The sequence below is a fragment of the Liolophura sinensis genome, chromosome 6 (assembly GCF_032854445.1).
Source record: "Liolophura sinensis isolate JHLJ2023 chromosome 6, CUHK_Ljap_v2, whole genome shotgun sequence".
Classification (NCBI taxonomy): domain Eukaryota; kingdom Metazoa; phylum Mollusca; class Polyplacophora; order Chitonida; family Chitonidae; genus Liolophura; species Liolophura sinensis.
The window spans coordinates 20969589-20990962 of record NC_088300.1 but is presented as its reverse complement, the minus strand read 5'-3'; the positions used below and the strand labels follow the sequence as shown (position 1 = coordinate 20990962).

The 21374-nt window shown below is 38.6% G+C and overlaps 2 protein-coding genes across 2 annotated transcripts in view; both read right to left on the bottom strand.

The window, feature by feature from the left end:
- Positions 1 to 781: 781 nt before the first annotated feature.
- LOC135466994 (uncharacterized) lies at positions 782 to 11717 on the bottom strand. Its single transcript, XM_064744747.1, is given in 9 exon segments — positions 782 to 4747; positions 5145 to 5301; positions 5985 to 6104; positions 8652 to 8763; positions 9381 to 9415; positions 9417 to 9582; positions 10515 to 10760; positions 10763 to 10854; positions 11382 to 11717. Coding segments are annotated over 9 exon segments (1467 nt in total). The 5' UTR covers positions 11684 to 11717; the 3' UTR covers positions 782 to 4510.
- Positions 11718 to 16083: 4366 nt separating this feature from the next.
- Positions 16084 to 21374, bottom strand: part of LOC135469346 (zinc finger protein ubi-d4 B-like) — a 17047-nt gene continuing 11756 nt past the window's right edge. Inside the window, exons 8-11 of the mRNA XM_064747975.1 lie at positions 19540 to 19665; positions 18868 to 18980; positions 18170 to 18251; positions 16084 to 17573 (exon numbers count right to left, since the gene is read on the bottom strand). Coding sequence (XP_064604045.1) covers positions 17506 to 17573; positions 18170 to 18251; positions 18868 to 18980; positions 19540 to 19665 — 389 coding nt within the window. The 3' untranslated portion in view covers positions 16084 to 17505. The remainder of the gene's footprint in view (positions 17574 to 18169; positions 18252 to 18867; positions 18981 to 19539; positions 19666 to 21374) is intronic.

Here is a 21374-nt window from a genome sequence, read left to right as displayed (position 1 = left end):
AAAATGTGGGTATGTGCAGCTGTGTGTTCATGCACAGTAGTACGTCTTCACTAATTACAACTCTCTATGTAACACGAAGTCAAGAGGGTGAATGACAAGGGTCTGTGGACCACACATAAACATGACCACTGACACACCAATTAGATCAATAAATCCAAATCATAAGTTATTTGCAGTGCATGCCCCTCAGGCTGTGCCCCGTTTCCTCCCACCATAATGCTGATGGCTGCTGTCGTATAAATGGAATATTCTGGTGTACAAAAAAAACACACCAATCAAAGACATACATAAATTTGCAGTGCATCTAGATTTGGCTGAAAACTACCGTGATGAAACTAATTACCATAAGGTCTGTTCTGATGGGATGAAGTTTATGATTTGCAATACAGTTGCAAATGAATCCTGATTTAGTTTTGAAAATGTGATGGACACCTGATTTTACAGTAACAGAGTCTCTTCTTACTGAATGTATCAGTGTTGTGGTCAGGAGGTTAGAGGATCTGGCTGGCAACAATACCAGCTACAATCCTACATCAAGCCTTCACCATCCACAGATTCCTGGCAGACCAAATCCCAAGTACAACCATGGAACAAGCCAGCATGAGTTTGAATTGAACTGACAACTGCATTGGTTGAAGGTTCCTGAATTATTGTGCTGTGCTAACCACTCGGCCACGGTGGCTCCCCTGATATGACAAAAAATAAAACTGAAACATGAATGCAGACCAAAAACTATACGAGGGAAACAAAAAGCTGTTATAATACACTGAATTATTCTTCCTTTATTTGCACTTTAAGAAGATGCTATCAAAGCATCACAATACAGACACCTTTAAAATGAATCACTCCAATAAGTGACTGACAATGAGTACAGTAAAGTATGTCCCTCATGATAATGAATTTATTTATTTCATTTGTGCTTTACGCTGTACTCAAGAATATTTCACTTACACCACAGCGGCCAGCATTATGGTAGGAGGAAACCGGGCAGAGTCCGGGGGAAACCCACGACCATCCGCAGGTTGCTGACAGGCCTTCCCACCTACGACCGGAGAGGAAGCCAGCATGGGCTGGACTTGAACACAGCGACCGCACTGATGAGAGGCTCCTCGGTCATTACGCTGCGCTAGTGCGTTAACCAACTAAGCCAAAGACGCCCCATAATGAATTTAAAGTCAATAAATATCTCCTCAGAAATAAATGTGTCCATGCACTTCTGGGCAAACTTATAAATTAAAAAGATCACCTTCATGGATACAGGGATACAGAATAAATGCTGATTGGCTGACATCGGAGATAAGACATCCTGTCATTAAGCATTCAGCTACCGGTAATCTTAGTCACAATTGGGCAAAAAGCAAATAAATCTGAAAGTATCAAACATTCAGCTTAACCCAGGCTTTCTAATAATACAAAACAACCAACACGCAAGAAATGGTCTGGTTAAGCTGACACACCTTTGGTTTTAAAAAACACACTGTCCTCGAATACCTCATCTCTATAAAATATAAATTTTAAAAAAGTCAATTTATGCACCAAGCCAGCAAAATCTGATATGAAGACGCAATACCCGATTATCACTGAAACAGAGCAAGGAGAAAATGCCAACATAACCAGCTACAAGTACATCTAGTATACAACATTTTTCGCCCGTCACACCAGAGTGACAACTACCTACAACCTCTGTGATTCGTCTCCATCCTTTGATCATGTTAAATCGCAGCTGATTCTCACCTAACTGAAACCCTAGAAATTATTTGTAGTCACATCTAAACAAAACCTACAACTCTGGCAGAACCCCTATTTATCCGTGGCATTCAAGCGGACGCATTGAAATACAAAGAACTCGGATAAAAATGCATTATTGAAGACTGTTTGCCATGCTCGTACATACTTAGTATGATAATCAAAACCGATCAAGATCAGTCAGAATTTTTGCAGATGTCATCTGATCGCCGCTGGTTTTATGACCATCATGCAATAACTAATGATATCTTCAGATTCATGAAGATTTACCAAGATCTGCCACAACTCACAATATGAGCAATCCAAGACTCGCAACAATTACCTGAATTTTTCAACCACAGATTGTCTTAAGTAGCTGTGAATGCGTGTGTGACTATGTCTAAACTGAACTGCAATATAATTTCAAAAAATTTTAATAAACCTACAGTTTTTAGTGTTCATTTGATTCATCTATTTGATTAAAATATTAGGGCATTCTCAAGAATAACATTACACTTAAACACCTGCTGTCAGGTACACTCAGAATTTAGATGGCAATTAAGCAGTTGCCAGAGCACCTTAAATAGGTTGTACTGGCGAGTTTTGCCAAAAATCCATATTCACTAATTAAATCAAATATTCTGTATTCATGAAGAATAACTCAAATTATTGTCTTTCTGTCAATATCAGACTCATACCTGTATAATTTATAGTGTTAAAGTGATTCTGAAGTTTAAAAAAGTTATAAAATGACAGCTGTGTAAATTCTAGGAACTTTACTACAGTGTAACTTGGGTATAGGTTATGGCTGATATTTAGTGGAAGGTGTCATTCCATAACAGCATCAAAATGTGACTAGATTTGTGCTGATCGAAATATCTCTTGTATAGTTTCTTTAACCTAAAGCTGTTACCTATCAAAGTACATGTTCCAATGAGAAAAAGTTAATTTGTGAAACCTCTGGCATGTTACTTGTTAAGCTGGCTCTTTAAATGTACAAGTGTGAATTATACAGGCATGTTTACTAATTATTGGCAGGACAAGCAAACCAGGGAGAAAAAGTTCCTCCCACTTCATACCTGTAAACAGTAAGCCATCCTAGGATGAAAGCAAATTCGAAAAAATTAAAAAAAAAACTATTACATTACTGCCTTTATATACGAAGTTTACAATGTATGGTGAGGCTACTGACATGAATCATTGTACAGAGATTTTTGTCCGCAAATTACATGTTATAGTGTCACTCCATAAGGTGACCTTATTTACACAATACTCATTTTGTTTTACGTGTAAGTTATATTTGGAAGTGGGGATGATTTTCTACTTAAAATGGTGGCAAACAATCACACCTATTAACAATAAGATAGGTACTCTATTTGTAGTCGCATAGCATTTGTACTATGAAAACAAATACTGAACACAAGCTCTGACAAGTTGATGGTATGCACAACACCGTACCCTTGTAATATCACAAGTATAGCTTGCTTTGAAAAAGAATAAAAAAACAAACAAAGAAAAAAAAACCCTATACTTTACACAGCTGTACATTTTTACACATCATCACATAGCATACAATACATTTATATTGTACCAAAAGAACACAAGCGCAAATTTGCAATAGCTGCAATATCTCCCAAATAGTTAATGTTGATTTGCACTCAAGCACAGTTTTACGTGAATGTTACCAGATTACGTCACAAATTTCTGACTCACCACGTGACAGAGCTAAATCCACAGCCGTTCGTTTCGTCTAGATAATTTTATTCAAGATTTTATATTGTTCTAAACTGATATTGGTGTTTAGTTCCAAGAAAATCAACACTGGCTGGCAGAAATTGTTTGAGGCATGTTTAATCTAAGAGCCTATTTTTATTACAGGAACTGATTCCATAGGAACCACATAACTGAGGACTTTCTTACAAAGAATCTGTATCACATCGAATATGTGTCACACAACACGGTGGTGACACTCAACTGGTCTCTTTACGAAAGACCACACTTTTCCCACAAGCCAGAGAACAACAAAAGCTGGGGAATCTAGAAAATTCCCTGTCCAAGAATTGGATTTAACGCACATCCTGTGTGACCTAGATGTAAAAGCAAGCACCTTAACCACCATGGACTGCTACATATGGGTGTACATGTGTATACATACATTCTGCTTGCAGTATAATGTATTACAATGTACATTATATAAGCCACCATAGTGTTATACACATGATTACATGTAAGTTAATGCTGCTGTACAAGAGATTAAGATAATGTTGCTGTACAAGGGATGGAGTCTTCTTTCCTAAATGTATGCAGAGACACAAAGGCTGAACACAAAAAAAAAACACGATCGATGTTGCATGAAAACTTGTGGGTAAACAAATTTTTAAAAAAGTTCCCCAGTCCTTGTTACCAATATGAGAAATGGGTATCAGAAAACGTGCATGAATAATAGTTATTAAGCCTAAGTGAAAGCATGAATTAACATGAAAGAGGACTGATACACACCAGGGTCAATGCTTTAATATCTGTAAACATCCCTTAAGGTTTGGTTGATACTGCATATGGCTGCCTTTTTTTTGATTAATACAATACAGCTCATGACAGCCAACATTGCTGACATATATAACACAAAGTCATTAACAAAAATCATTCATGATTTCTCATAAGAATTTGCCCTAAAAAATGTGTAAGAAGCCAAACCAGCAGTAATAGCGTTATGCATTATACACCAAGGGCTGAAATTATACACACATGGGTGAAATGAATCCGTGTGTCACTACAAAAGAGTATATCATTTGGAGGGCAACACTTCCTTGTTGATGTAGCTAATCCTATAGCAGCAGTGCTCCTGGGAGTTGTGAGAAGACACATAGTGGAGCTGAGACGTGAGGAAGCTGGTGGAGTGGGTAATCTGGAATCCCTGAGCCTCAAGCCGCTGTAGCTCGCTGAACATCCTCCTCAGGTTTAGGGAGTGTCTGTCTGCGGGATCAGGGGAGAGCACCAGGTCCAATCCCAGCTGTTTCACCGTCTGCATGAAAGCAAATATAGGAAGATAAAAATCAAAGCTGAGGAAAAATTTCTTCTAATCTAAAATTCAAACATCTTACACCATGTGACTGAGACATAATACTGCTTGATATGTTGCGACTAAGCTGATTTTTACGTGTAGGGGACCTGTGTCCAGAACAGGTTTGAGGACTGAGGATAAACTGATGTGTGCCTATAGGAGACCTGTGTCCAGAACAGGTCTGAGCATTGAGGATAAACTGATGTGTACCTGTAGGAGACCTGTGTCCAGAACAGGTGTAAGGAATGAGAAGACCTGGATCCAGAACAGGTGTGAGGAATGAGGACAAGCTGCTGTTTACCTGTAGGAGACCTGTGACCAGAACAGGTGTGAGGAATGAGGACAAGCTGCTGTTTACCTGTAGGAGACCTGTGTCCAGAACAGGTGTGAGGAGTGGAGCTAAGTTGGAAGACAAATCCATGTACAGCCAGTCCACTTTCCCTAGCCCATGCACCAGCCTCACAACTTCCTTCAGAGATGTGTCCTTCCTCGTTGCTAACTTCTGCAATACTCGCCTACAAACAGTAACATACAATTTACTTAGGTATTTGACTGAGGTATATGTAGGGCTGTACTGAAGGATTTTTCACTTACAACAGTAGTTAGGTTTGTAAGTGGAGGAAACTGAAAAGAGCAGAGTAAACCACAGCCTTTGGTAAGACCCCGGAGGATCTCCTCACTAAAGCTGACACTAAATGATTTTGATTTTTTTTTTTTTTTTGATTGGTGTTTTACGCCGTACTCAAGAATATTTCACTTATACGACGGTGGCCAGCATTATGGTGGGTGGAAACCGGGCACAGCCCGGGGGAAACCCACGACCATCTGCAGGATGCTGGCAGACCTTCCCACATACGGTCGGAGAGGAAGCCAGCATGAGCTGGACTTGAACTCACAGCGACCACATTGGTGAGAGGCTCCTGGGTCATTACGCTGCACTAGCGCGCTAACTGACTGAGCCACGGAGGCCCCAGACACTAAATGAGTCAGAGCTGGGAATTTGGCAAACTGGTACAGAACTGAGATGACTAATGCCAAGCTGGTTTCACATATTAATGATTACTGATGTCATCAATTTGTCCTTACCTCACAAAAGCAGTAGCAATATTCCATATGTTCTACACAGACATTGTGTATATTGCATGTGGAACAAACAAACACACCCATATACAGACAGACAGATTGCTACATGACTGACCTGTGTTTGAGCAATGTCATGGTAACATGAGGCTCTGCGTGGAGCTTAGAGGCAGGTGACAGGGAGATGAGGTCACACTGTGTCTCTCCTAACACTGGGGCCACAGTCAGAGGCTCAACACTGCAACAGAAAACAGGCCAATTAAAAATAACAAATGCCACCATCAACCATTCTTGCAACAGAAAGGTTAAATATACAAGCAACTGTATACAAAACATAAATCTTTATAACATGACTTTTTCTATTTGATAAAATAATCTGCAAATTTACCTGAACAATGAATTAAATGTGACCTGGGGCCCTCCGTGGATGAGGGGGTTAGTACACCGCTGTGGCACAATGACCCAGGAGACTCTCACCAATGTGGTCACTGTGAGTTTAAGTGCAGCTTATGCTGTGTTCCTCTCTGGCCGTATGTGAGAATGTCTGCCAGCAAACCTTCGGATGGTTGTGGGTTTCTGCCAGCCTCTGCCCGGTTTCCTCCTACCATAATGCTGGCCGCCCGCCGTATAAGTGAAATATTCTTGAGTATGGCATAAAACAGGAATCAAATAAATAAACAATAAATTGTAACCAGCTGATTTTTTTAACAATACTAGTGCACTGCCTATTCATTTATTTATTCCTCTGATTGGTATTTTAGGTCATACTCAAGAAAATTTCACTTATACGACAGAGGCCATCATTATGATGGGAGGAAACCTGGCAGAGGGCGGTGGAAACCCACAATCATCCGCAGGTTTTTGGCAGACCTTCGCATGTACAACAACCGGAGAGCAGGCCAGCATGAGGTGGACTGGAACTCAGAGCAAGTGCACTGGTGAGAGGCTCCTGATTCATTACGCTGCCCTAGAACGCAAAGCATTTGGCCCTTGTATAGTATTCATTATTAACCCATTGTTTTTGAGATCTGAGAAATGTAGGCTTTGTGTTCAAACATAGCATAATGAAAAAATGTACATGACAATTTAAAAGATTTGTGACCTTATCACTGCCTACTTTGCATGTGCAATTGACACGAATTCTTTGGGACATCAGACATACACCCGGCAAATACATGTATGTGGAGAAAACTGAAGGACAGACACACACACTCACACACATACAAAGCTCCCTTCCTTTATAGTTAGATAATTCCCAAATATACCTGAATCATTACATTTATTTTCAGTACATGACTTTTCATGTTTAAAAATAGATCACAATGCCTTAACAGTATTTCCATGTCAGCCATTTTTGTTTGCACACAGCATGCGAGCCCACTATTTATATTACAGTTACTGTGTGAGGTTGAGCTATTAAAGCTAGATGATCATCCTGTAAAGGCCGTCTTTTGTCACAGAGGTTCTCGACTGAGGTTGGAAACTTTGTTATAAAGCTGGACCAATACCACAGGCAGTAACTAACTTACAGAGTGGTTTCATTATTTGCTAAAAGTCATTCGTTTCATAAATGTACCAAGTAAGTTCTTGCAGATCTAAGTTCCATTTACTTTGCACTATAAACATTACCATAATCCCTCAACCTTTTTGTTTAAAAAGTATGAACTATCACTGAATGACTGAGGTATCTGACTGCAAATTGTGAAAAAGAAGGGAGTGAACTGGGTACTCTCATCTTTATCAGCTTGAGCTATACCCCCCCTCCCCCCACCCGAAGAGTACAACGCAGCATGTGTTAAACAGAACTTCCACAACAGCCTTGCAATCAAATGAATCTCAGAATCTGAATTTCATATGAATCACAACTTCCTTGGTCAAGGACACTGATTGGCTTTCTGTCCTACATGTAATTCATTGGCTGTGCTACTTCTTGTCCTTCGTGGCAGACAGCATTGCAGGCTGGACAGAGAGACATTGATAAAGGCTCATTTTTCGTGAGACCACTCGCTGCAACAAAGTACAAGCGTCTATTGACACCTTAGCCACGATTTGAAGGCTCACATACCACAAGTTTTCAAACAATTAACTCTGTTCAATGTTTACTAAGCAGTACTGAGTCAGTAGCCAAGCCATTTTTAGTGGGAAACTGACTTTTGCTTTCGTGAATTTTTAACCTGGGAACCAACATGGAGACGAAACAATCATTTCTGTGAAATCCGCATGCCTGTTCTGTGTAGCGCTTTAAGTAAATAACTTTATGCAGATACAGAAAACAACTTGTTTAGAAGCTTTTCCAGGTATTTTCTGATTTTTGCAAACAACAAATTTGCTTGAAAAAATAAATCCAGTAGCTGGTAACATTTCATCTGCTATACTGAAAACAGTTACATGTTTATCTATAATTAATTTTTAGTTCTTTTAAATAGTTGGGACAAACGGCGTTCCATGGCAAGGTGTAGTGGGACCAGCTTTATGGAGCATATACTAGCAGTAGCAAGCAAGAACTACCCAGTTGCTCAGATGGTAGAGAGCTGGACTAAAGACACTGAGATCTGATTTCAAATCTCGATGGTGGAATCTGTGAAATTAGTATGTCACTTGATCCGCACCTCTGATCCGTGAAACAAACAGGTGGGTACATAAGGATGAATTACTCGCAGCAAACAATGGAGCCAGTGTTAAATTAAATTCTATCCCCTTATTCAAACCGAACAAACCTGACAGTAATGACCAGGGCAGCTGGCCAGCTCTTCTTCACACAGTAGCTCATCTCCTCCATGGCAACCGCTGAGGTGTCTCTACACTGGCTGCCGTGGTTACCACACCCATTTGGTCACACCAGGCTTGTACAGCACTCACATGGTTCACAAGTCTCTGCTCCTCGAATTCTACAGCACCTGTGTACAGGTGAAATGACTTTTTAAACGAGACGTACATTTATTTATAATCATACATGTCTTGACAGTTTTCTTAATAAATTGCTTTCATGAATAGTTGGTTCACATGTTAATTATATTTATAGTTTATTTATTTATTTACTTACTTGTTGTTTAATGCCATGAAATAGCACTCAGTTTTACGGATGGAAGAAAGTAAGAACTGTCAGGGAAAACCACTCGCTCTTGGCAAGATACTGACAACCTTTCCAACTTGTGATGTACAGGCTTGAACACCCTAACAGTTGAAGACAAGTTGTTTTCAAATGGCAAATGTAAGGCTGCATGAGCAAAGACTTACTGCACCATTAAATGTTTAATTGTTACCAAGTTCTAGGGATCAGTAAACACAGGGTAAAACCACTGGGCTGAATCTGTACCTTACATGTACCTTAGATTATAATACATGCATGTACTTACATGTACACAAATACAATATCCTTAAGAAATTCAACTTTCAGATAACAAGCCATATCTATACATGGCCTGCTAACATCCAAATGGAAAAGCAGTTTAAATTCAAGAGCATTCTCGATGCAATATAGCATAATTGCTATAGAGTTTTCGTTTAGACTTACCATCAATAGCAGGTGGGTGCATGACAAAAACCCTGGCCCGGGTTCCTTATCCATGAGGTATAATAGACACATGACTCCATCATGGTCACCTGCAAACACAGCGAGTCTGAGGCAGCCGTGTGGTACAAGCGGAAACCCTCCCGGTAAAACAGGTTGTAGAAAGCCCTATACCAGCGATACAGGTAGTCATCATCTAACTTATCTACAAAACAAATTTAACGTAATGAACACACGCTGTGGATCACCCTTAAACCAAAGACATACATAGTTACTTTGTTTGAAGCCTTCTGGTGTCACACTTGTGTCACATTAATGTTATGTCCACATGGTGAATAATCATACTGCACTTTCATATCTTCCGGCAAATTAACAAGATTATGTACTGGTAAGAAGGAGACATATATTAAGTAACAAGTGGATGATACAACACTTTAGTATAAATCTACCTAGAAACTGTAAATACATTACATGTAAGGTAGCACTGCATGTATATGAAGTTCTGACACACAGCAATATACATATTGAAACACTCGGAAAACATGACACAAACACTGAATACAATAATATGACAAGCAACCAGTGCAACTAAAAGGTGTTTACTACAGAAGGAAAACAACTGCAGAGGAATATTGTTCTGACCAGAATATGTTTTTATCGCTCACAAATGTTTTCAGTTTGTCTCAATATCTGTTTTTCCTATTGCCCGGATTATATAAAAAAAATTAACCAACGTTTGTGTTTTCAGTCTGTTTCAGCATACATTTGTATGAGATTGCATTGCTGACCAATAAAAATATATACAGTGAAATATTTAATGACATCACTCACCAATAAGTACAGTTATACAACATTAAGGCACTCACCAATATGTACAATTGTGCGTCAATGTGGCACTCACCAATATGTACAGTCATACGTATTATGGCACTCACCAACATGTACAATTGTATGTCATTATGGCACTCAGAAATATGTGCAGTTATATGTCATTATGGCACTCACCAATATATACAGTTATACATCATTATGGCACTCACCAATGTGTACAGTTATACATCACACACCAATATATACAGTTGTACATCATTATGTCACTCACCAATATGTACAGTTAAACCTCATTATGGCACTCACCAATATGTACAGTTATGTGGAGCTGCTGAACACTCTGGAGTATATGATCCTCTGCCATGTAGTAGAGTAGCTCATAGGCATGAGAACGATCGGCAAGTCGGTCAATCTTCAGCAAGTCCAGATGACGGTGATGGAATGCCTCCATAACACTGTTTAGAGTATTTGTGCCATATGAATTGCGACCAAAGTCTGCTGGGTCGTTCGCTACTATCATCGTCTTATAATAATGGTACGATTTATTTCCTTGAGATCTCTAGGGATGTCATCCAAGGAAAATATAAATAAGTTATATGAATGATTATACACAATGTTCCTTTCAAAAGCATAATCCCACGAAGGTCTGAAAAATAAATCATAATATGTCTGAGTGCACTGAAAAAAAAATAAATAAAATGCGGTAGAAGAAAATGCAAGATGGCTTGTCAACCTATTAGTTTAGATTGGATCTCTCAATTTGACATGAGCATAATTTCCAGTTATTAACTGAAACCTGGAAGATAAATTATCCATCTCAAATCTAAAGCCATTTCAGTTCAGTACAAAGCATTTGCAGGCTACATTGATTATAACTACCATAGTATGCTGATGTATGCAATAATATTGCCGTAGTACATGTAGTTACAGCCAACTTAATATACCACTGCCTTGTGCAAGAGGCCCCTGGAACAAATGATCTGAAGTAAAGTTTTATTAGAAAACATTGTTTTGATTATCATTTTATATAATTTCATTATGCACTGTCAACAAAGTCACCTGCACAGTTTGGGATCAGAACCTTGAATCTTTTCTAGATGATGCCCTCACTTAATATTGTTTTAACGTTCATTTTAACAGAATCTGAAGCATTTTATCATCAATAGGACTCACCCTACAGAATAGGCTATCCTTGGTCCCTTGGCATCAATATCAATACCATACTTGCGGTCTGTACACAGAGGCCAGTCTGTATGATTGAACAGCTGGATTGTGGAGTTACACTGGTAATGGTAGAGGGAGATGAACTTGAGTAAGCGACTAGCCTCACTCTGGGCATCGGATAACATCATGAGTGGGGTAAATGTCTCACTTAAGTACACCACCTGAACACCCATATAAACCAATGCCCCCAGGCACAGGCTGTAGAGAATGGTTTTCTTCCTCCTACTACAGGCCATCTTTAATAAAGTCATAACTGCTTCAGGCACCCAGCCAAGAGTGGAGCCATCAACACAACCAGTGTAAGCCTGTCAGTCTCCCATGACCAGTTGAGTCTTCACACAGCAGGTACACTGTAAATGTACAAAAAGAAGGTTACAGAAAGGATAAATGATTACACAACATAAATTGAACATATATTTGTCTTTAGTGAAGTATTTTTTTTTTCAGAGGCTTGGTTGTGTACCATTCATTCACTGAAACACACTGTATTCATTTTATATGTTCGTGTACAGATTTGGCTGACATTTGGGCAGTATGATTTCCTTCACCCATAAACCTGACTTTTTGTCATACAGGCAAAAAATGTAGCACTCTGTCTATCCCTAGTCATGTGATGACAAAGAGTTATTCCCGTGTGTGTACATATAATGTCTCTTTTTGTGGCAAGGTGAGTCCATGTCGCCACAGTGCTGCTGCCATTGAAGTATCATGTCAAAGACACCAGACAGGTCATCCAATACTGACACTGGGCCAACCAGTCCTGTTTCCTTGTTCTAACCTCTCAGGGCTGCGTGCCAAGCAAGACAGCAACAAATAACATCTTTAAAAGTTTTTGGTATGACCCAACCCAGGTTTGATCCCGCGTCTACGGACTTCGAACAATGTGGGCAGAAGAGCCCACATGCGGGGTGGTAAGTTGGTCACACAAAGCTGGTAAGTTTATCATTGATATCATTTCCAAAACTTCCTGAATGATGACGTGAAAAACGAATATAATAGAGGATAAATGGAGGAAAAAAAAAATAGTTTGGCATAACTTTTTCATTTTCCCAATAAACCATAATCCTTGTTTTAGATTTTCTCTTCACGTATCCTTATCTAATGTCACAAGCTATTTGTACATATAATTACGGTCAATCAACCTCAAGCACTGCTCACACCTTACATGTAAAATCATAGACACCCCTTGTCTTCACCAAACAGCCTTTTGAAGAGGGAGATGTGAACAAATATTTTATGCCGATTTTCAGCATTTTCACAGGTTTTCTTTATCACAGAGCACTGACTGACCAGTAGGAAGCCAACAAGCCATATTCATAGCAGCCATGAAGCCATATTCACAGCAGCCATGAAGCCATATTCATGGCTGCTTAACCTCTGGTCTGAGACCACGTCATTCACACAAGTGTCAATGAACAGACCCTAAATAAACATCCCACAACATACCTTGTCAAATGCACCTGGTCATCATATTTCTCCTTCCTACTGACACACAATTTTGTAATGGTAATCCAATCAAGTATCATTTATCTGGAGAATGCCCCCAGTTCTGTATGGTATTTTGAAGAGATTCACTATTTATCCGGCCGTCACAAAAACATAAGGAAATCTCCCCCACAATCAATCTCTCGGAACTTTTCATTTACTTTATTTCAGACAGTGTGAAATTATGGTACTGTAATGTAAATAACCCAATTCCCAAAAAATAAAAACTGCATTGTTAATTTGCTAAAGTAATGTAAGAGGGTACAAAAATAACTTTTAGAATAGAAAATTAAACTACTAAAAAATGTGAACATTCCTAAAAATATGTTCACTCATTTAATCGCATGGCTGCTAATTTGAAAACATAGCAGTATCAAATAGTTTTCTTCTGTGAAATGACACTTGATTGGTTTACCAATACAAAATTTAGTGTGGCAACAGGTAAGGGTGATGTTACAACAACCTGGGGGCTGAGTGTATTTTCGCGCTAAAATCTGTCCACCAACACTTATGCGAATTAATGGGTATCCGACTCTAGGTTGAGCAACCATATCTACATGTGCAGTGCATTCAAATATTTCTAAACGTACTGGTTAGCATACCGGTAATAGGTTGTCCCACTAACACGACTAAGAACAATAATCTCTTCAATTAAAAGCGTTGGGAATGGCTTTCACGCAAAACACAAATACATGTAGAAAACTTTCGTGTCACTGAAAATACTGTTCAACACAGTGCAAACCCATAAAATAGTACATTATTTGGTTGTTCCCTAAAAGGTAGGCTGCATTGTAGTGCAGGCTTCTAGTTTATCTTGCTTTTCAGTTTTTGGCGAATGAAATTATTTTCTTTAGGTATGACATTTTAATGTCATACGAATTCAATCTAGTCAACAAAATAGATTGCTCTTTTGTGCTTTTTGTACACAACGCTATAAAAATAAAAAAAGATCTGGGCTAACTACCAACACGGCAAAACGTTTGGGTGAAATAGAGCTCCACTAACAAGAACTTGACAGCCACTTGACAGATCTGCGGCATTGCCTCTGAGACAACAGCAACATAGCACCCTTAGTTTGGACTCTTTCAACGCAACAGGAGAAGATATGTTCTTGTTTGATGAATATGTATGATATGTGATATCGAAACAATATCATACGAAAAAATTAGGTGTCCAAATAAACCTTTCCTCAAGCTAATTTAGTGTTTTAAAGAACACCAACTTTACCTTTACGCTGCTTGCATTGGTAATTCTTCTGTTGTGAAGTCACGAAAAGTACCCTGGGCAGATTGGGGTCAGAGGTTACGACGACCGCTCATGCGAATGGACGTACTGTATGTAAGGGTTGGGTGAATGGGGTGTTTAATAGCGTACTCACTGGTTGCCACTAAAAGATAAAGGCAGTTACGTTGTGTTGATTTCTGATTTCTTTCTATACTCCGCCTGACGTCCTCATTTGAAAATTTATCTCTCACTACTCTCGCCAACTCGTTACGGCCAGCCGAATAACGATAGCTCTCGGATTAAGATAGTGAAGGGTACTCTTACTTAGTAGACACCACATGATTGTGTGTGGAACAGGCCAAATCCACAACTGAGTGTTTGGGTTTTAACGTCGTACTTAACAATTTTTCATTCATATAACGACGAACAATGATAATGAGGCGCTGGAGATAGACAGTAAGATAGACCTAGTCAGTATGAAATAATTTAACAATACCGGTAGCTAAATAGTATAGAAATATAAAATAACAATCAAACTAAGCCATACTGAAAGATCTTTGTGCCAGTTATGGTGAACATGATGCATTTTTGTGTTTTATAAATTTTCGGATTGCTTCTCTCAAATCTTGATGACTTAAAAAACAAGGTCAGGTTAAGGAGATCATATATTGCTTCTGTGAATATAAAGCATCATATTGTGTCTTCTCCACTACAAAACCCCCTGCTAATAGATACAATTATACCCTCATTTGTGAAGATCCATTTAAAACATTGTTGACAAAATGAAATGTATTTGATTGATGTTTAATGCTGTACTCAAGAACATTTCACATGGCGGCGACCAGTGTTATGTTGGGAGGAAACTGAGATGAACAGCAGAGCGTGAGAAGGAAACTCACAACCATCCACAAGTTGCTGCAAGGCCTTCCCAGGTATGGCTGTTGAGGAAGCCAGTGTGAGCTGGACTTACTCACAGCACTACCAGCAACTGCATTGGTGAGAGGCTCCAGAGTCATTGTGCTGCACAAGCATGCTAATCACTACGCCACAGAGGTCCCGGACAAAATGTAATGGATTGGTGCTTATGCCTCTGCAAAACTGTGCAGAACGTTTCATCAAAGTCCGTGCATAAATCTTCCCGTTACGCTGCTGACAGGCATTTGACAGTTGTGAAGAATCGTTCAAAACTTTCCTGGATCCAGATCAAGATCTCCACCAAATATACTAAGTGTGGCTGCCTTGCCCTGTTAGATGTCAAAGTCCAACTCTTTTGGTCAGCAAGTTTGTTAGTTACTTTACAAATGGCATATAGTACACACGTTTACTTGTACCATTGGAAGTGAAACATTCTCGACCACACCATTTACAATAACCAAATCAAAACCAAGGCACTAATTTTCACATCTCACCCCCAGACTATAGATTAATGATACCTTTTGGATAAGTGGATGACTGAGTGACAAGGTATTGAATAAAATGAATGTTCCTTTTTGACATACATGTAACCAGAACTCGATAACCATTACAAAATTTAGCAAAATACTTCAGAAGTGAAGGTACACACCCTTACAAAGATCATAATCTTTACATGACCATTTCAAATATCACCAGGGTACGGTGTAAAACACCAGTCAAATAAATAAATATCACCAAACCTTTGGCTTAACCCCACATACTTGGTGGTACACTTACAGCTGTACTTCTATTCACTTGTGATATTATGTGTTGGAAAGTTGCAAAATCTTGCCGACTGGCTGGTATGAGGGATAGGCAAGTCCAGGATATGCTGCAATTCACGTACTGTACAGTTATTCAAGCAAGACCACAGCGAGTCTGCATCAACTATGCATCCCTTTAAGTTCTCTGATATGCATATACACATTTGCGTAAATGAGCAGAACAACATCCCTCCGGCACAACAAGGAGAGCTGAACAAACCAAGTGAAATTCAAAGTCTTTATTCTTTTCTTTCTCATTTCTACACCTGTACATGTATCCAGCATGTTTTTTGCCACAGAATTATGAACTAAACCAGCTTTTCAGACATTCAAAGGCTGAGAGCTGTACTCACAGAAATCATTTCAATGCACTTCACACGACTCCAGCGTTTTTCCATTTCTTGAACATACACACGTAGTAGGCCTATCCCAACAGGAATCTCAAGCACCAGAAGACCTTCCATATTAGCTCTATTTATCTTTCTTTTATTATAATAGGAATACACATACATAAAAGCACTTAACATTGTCACAATATTTTTTATCAGTACAGTATTGCAGGTAGAAAAATTGAATTTTTCACACTGAACATAGATTACAGTCACTCAATTCAAGACAAACCAAAACACGTACTGCAATCTTTTTGATAAAACATCTACTGTGTATGATGAGAGAACCTCTCATCAATGTGGTCGCTGGGAGCTAAGTCCAGCTTATGCTAGCTCACTCTCCAGCCATATGTGGGAAGTGAAGCTACCTTCCTCTTCGTTCTGCCACCAACCTGCGGATGGTCGAAGGTTTCCCCTTGGCTCTGTCCAGTTTCCTCCCACCATAATGCTGGCTTCCGTTGAATAAGTGAAATATTCTTGAGTACAGCATAAAACCTCAGTCAAATCAATAAATACATCACAAAATCTGAGTAAAATTCAGGCTTAAGGGAATATACTGACGTACAATGTAAATGCAATTTACATTTAATGACGTGGTATGCGGAATGACTTGCCAATATTTTCATGCTGCAGTATGATATGTTAATGCACCATTTAATGGTCATTCGAACAGGAGTTGACATAACACTTCCCTGAAATGTCCAATACTGTAGGATCCTTAAGTACATGGAGTTGGCAACCTTACAATATAACTGATATAGGTTTACAGTATTGAGGTACTGACAGTAGTGGCAAAATGTTTATTATGACAAAAGGACTTACTCCAAATGGTATTGTTCTAATTCAGGCCAAATGAGTGAAAAGTAGCTCAAAAAGGGAAGTAAAAGAGGCTGTTTCTATGAAATCACTTCACACAACAATTTACTTACAACTGAACACTGCAGTTTTTTGCTTTGATGAAGTTAACTATGAAATCAGTCAGTTGCATGAATAGGCATCCAAACTAGGTCATGTACATACAGTTAGCCCATAACATACATGAACATGTTAGTTTATAAACTGTTACTGCTTTGCAATTCATTGGATAGATTGCACTCTCTTAAACAGCCTTTCTTATTTCCACTCTGTGGAGCTATCTCTTCTCATATCTTCACAAGAGATCTTATAAATCCCAGATTTTTTGACCAGTTTATTATAAACCCTGTTGAACAAAGCTTGACATGCACAGCACAAATAAATCAGCACATCTCTGTCTCTCTACTGCATCCCTTCTGGCTTCTTCCCTCCATGGAACTCTTCAATGCACAGGTGACAGCTCCAGCTACCTGTTATCAAAGAGAGCAAGTCATGGTCAGTGTAGGATTAAGATGGTAATAATGGCGGTAATAACAGGATGACGAGGTAGGGTTATTGGGAACCTTTATGACATGGGCATTGTTGCCTGAATTATTTACTTTTCATTTTGCCAGGTTTCCAAATCAATGTTCAAAAGACAAACCACAAAAGACAGTTACACATGTTCCGTGAAAATCATCTTCTGTTACTCCTCTTGTGGTAAAGCATTTAAGAAAACATTATCACATTATGTACTTCCGACAGTGCTCTACGAATACTAGGCTACAGTCCCAAGCTGAACATAATGCCTAAGCATTGTTGCTCTGCAGAAACAGTCCATTCTTGTTTCTAATATTCCCAGTGTTCCTCTCAAAATGCCAATATACCAACTAAATATCAGATTCTTTGATGTTACCTCACAAAATTCATAAAGTTTTATTAAGATGTAGTCACTGAGCTGTTACCACTATTCAGTTAATGGAGTTGAAATCGTTCAGTCCGTTTCAGTGTGTTATAGGAGCAGCAGTTTAGAACCTGTCAGTAAACTTTTGTTGATGTATTACATGAGCTGTCTGTGTATACATACCTTCTGGTGGCTCAGCCAGTGGAGGGTTCAGACAGTACATGTGATAGCCCCGGTCACAATCGTCACAGAACAGAAGCTGGTCCTGACAGAACAGTCATAACACCTTATATAAACATTCCATCAACTGCTTAGGTTATATTTAAGGCTTTAGACAACAGGGGTCGATTCTACAAAGCTCCTTCTGACGTAAGTCAAAATTTGAAATACTATTTTAGGAATAATTGTTGGGCTCTAGAAGTTAAAATTTTGCTCGTCAATTCATTGTTATCTTAAGGCATATGTATCTACATTTCAGCTTCTAGTACCAAAAACTAAGCCTTTTAGGGAGGTTTGAAATTTTGACTAAGTCAGAAGTAGCTTTGTGGATTTGGCTTCAGAGATCTGAAGATATTTCAGCAAATGTACAGGCTTGAAAATATCACTAACCATATATTGCACATACAAACAACAAGAATTAACCTTAATCATATTGTTGTACCAGGCACTGGTTGAGTACATTTACTACAACTGATCTACTGATATAGTCTTGCTAAACTTAGCAAATATTTTTCTTTTTTAAACAGAATGAAACACATAAGCTAAATGATACTCTAAAATACAAAGTTTTTTATTTCCGAATTGAAAATGTATTGTCCACAAACATCTTTATCTATAAATATACGATTTCTATAAAACAGAACAGTTTGTACTCTGCTCACATCATTGTCTGAGGTGCCACACAATCCACATGATTTGCATTCTATACACTGCCAGGGGTACTTCTTCACAGATATTATCATATTAGGGGTGAACTGTAGACAGGTTGGATGGCCTGAAAAACAGATTGGTATACAGATAAACTGAATGACAAGACTTTTTACTGGTGTCAGAAAGGTGTGCATTTCATGGGTTGAAGAGCAAGGAATTTTGATGTATTTAGAACAACAGATAAGAAAATTATAAGATTTGGCTAATTCGTTTGCTCTGGGTTTTCTGGCCATATGAAAGCATTTCCTTGTAACAGTCCAGTCCTAATACTTTTACATATTAGGAAAGGACATTAAATTCAAGGACATATTTTTCGTGCTGTCTCACTGAAACGCTGTGTTAAAGACACCCCACATGATGATCAAAGAATAATGGCAATTGGCTCACCAGGATATTGCCCATCCCCTTGTGTCAAGCACTGTGCATAGGAATTAGTCGAGGTACAATGATTGCCAATATTTAAATTTGTCTTCAAACGGAACATGTTTGACTCTTTTAACATCAGAGCCACCCAGTGCAAGCAAACAGGTCTAAAGCAGAGATAAATCATTAAATCTCTGGCGAATTTCATTAAATTATAAAGCTGATTTTAGACTGGCGTTTATAATATTTCTAGTGTTTACCTGAGCGGCCACAGTCGCTACAGGAGACCAGCTCCTCCGGCTGCTTCGTCTTCTTGTTGTCACTGGCATCACCCAGACAGAAGTCACAGTAGTTGTTAGGCGCCACCTTTCCATCTGCATTCTTGGCTGTAACGAAGGAAGGTGGTCATTAGATAAATACGAGATAGATAGGTACACATATTATGTCAATCACAAGACAAGAACATGTAGCTCCCTCCACCGATCACTCTAATAGCCTGATCCTAATAACCTCTACACCAGAGCACCTTGTTATCAATGGAAAATACGACTCTGCAAAACTATGCTTTAGGTTAATACAAAGACAAAGCAGGGAAGACATAATCATGGTAACACTCTTTTACTGGTGTCCCAAGGTGTTCATTCCATCGGATGAGAGCAAGTACCAGAACAGAAAGTACTTATTTGTATAGTACACGCAGTGTTTTGGGTCATGCGCTCAACAGAAGTTATGTACACTTTGTGAAACAAAGTACATGGTATAAGAATATCTCTGAATACGCAAAACTTATTCTTTGACTGAACTAGTCTATTGAAAATGATCAGAGGGGCCACAAAATGAATCTGCACACAAAATTTAATTAAAATCTTATAAAATTTGAGGCAGTTATTGCATGGAAACTGATGGCCAATCAGAATCCAGGAAATCATTCATACATGATATGTAAAACTTAGGCACAGATACAGCTACTTTTATCAAAATCAGACAATATTTTAAATAATTATTGCACTGAACTGAATGCAATAACAATCACACAATTCAATGAATATGCAAAAGTTGTCAATGGATCAAACTGATGTGGGGTTAAACTATGTGAACCAGCACACAATTTTATCAACATCAGACAATACTTGGCACAGTTATTGGACAGAAACCGAAGCGTGAGTGACAGACATTCCTTAAATAACAATATCTCACTATCACCAAGTCATGAAAAAACTAGCCTACGAAGGAGTTGTTGTAAGTTTAGCTGTCCCAACAAGTATCTTCAAGAGCAAGCACAAGTTACAGCTCCGAACTGTGGGTAGAGTGGGTGGTTTAAGTGTAGCAGTGTGTCAAACTGACTTAACAAATGTCAGGCCTACATGTGTGGAATGTTCACGTCTTACCAGGTCAAAATGGAAAGTGACACTATCTCAATGCTCCGAATCACTGTTCAATACGAAGATACCTAGCTACTAAAATAGGCAAGTGAGACTAAAACATTTGCTCAGTATACTGCCGTGATAAGTTGTGCATCCAGACATCAATCAGGTCTCCATTACAAAGAGCAGGGGTTTCACTGAGGAAATACACTGTGTTTCAACTGCAATATCACTTACACTTTATCTCCAGCCTACACCGCAATGTTTTCTACATGTACAATCAAACTAATGCACAAGGTAAGCTCAAACATTTAAATAAAATAAAAAATAAAAAAAGTAGCATTCATTCATGTGACTGAATTACTTTTTGTCCAGGAGACAAAAAAAATGCCTTCAAATGGGCAAAATGTGTCCTCACATACATGCGCGAATTTGTAAACATGTCAGTGTAGGAGATGCTTTTTTTCACAAAATCTAGATTTCCAGTTTACTTTCACATTTTCACATTCCTCACATTTTTAAAATCAACTAAATTATAAAATCATCAATGGACTAAAAATATCACATAAAAAATTATTGTCATCAAGCTGTTTTTTTTACGTAACATCAGTGCCAAATGCCTTTGTATGGGCATAATTTGAAATTGATATCCAGTGTTACTGAGAGAAGGGCATGGACAATTTTTTAGTTGACCTGGGCTAATGATCATCAGATTTCCAGTTACATTTGAC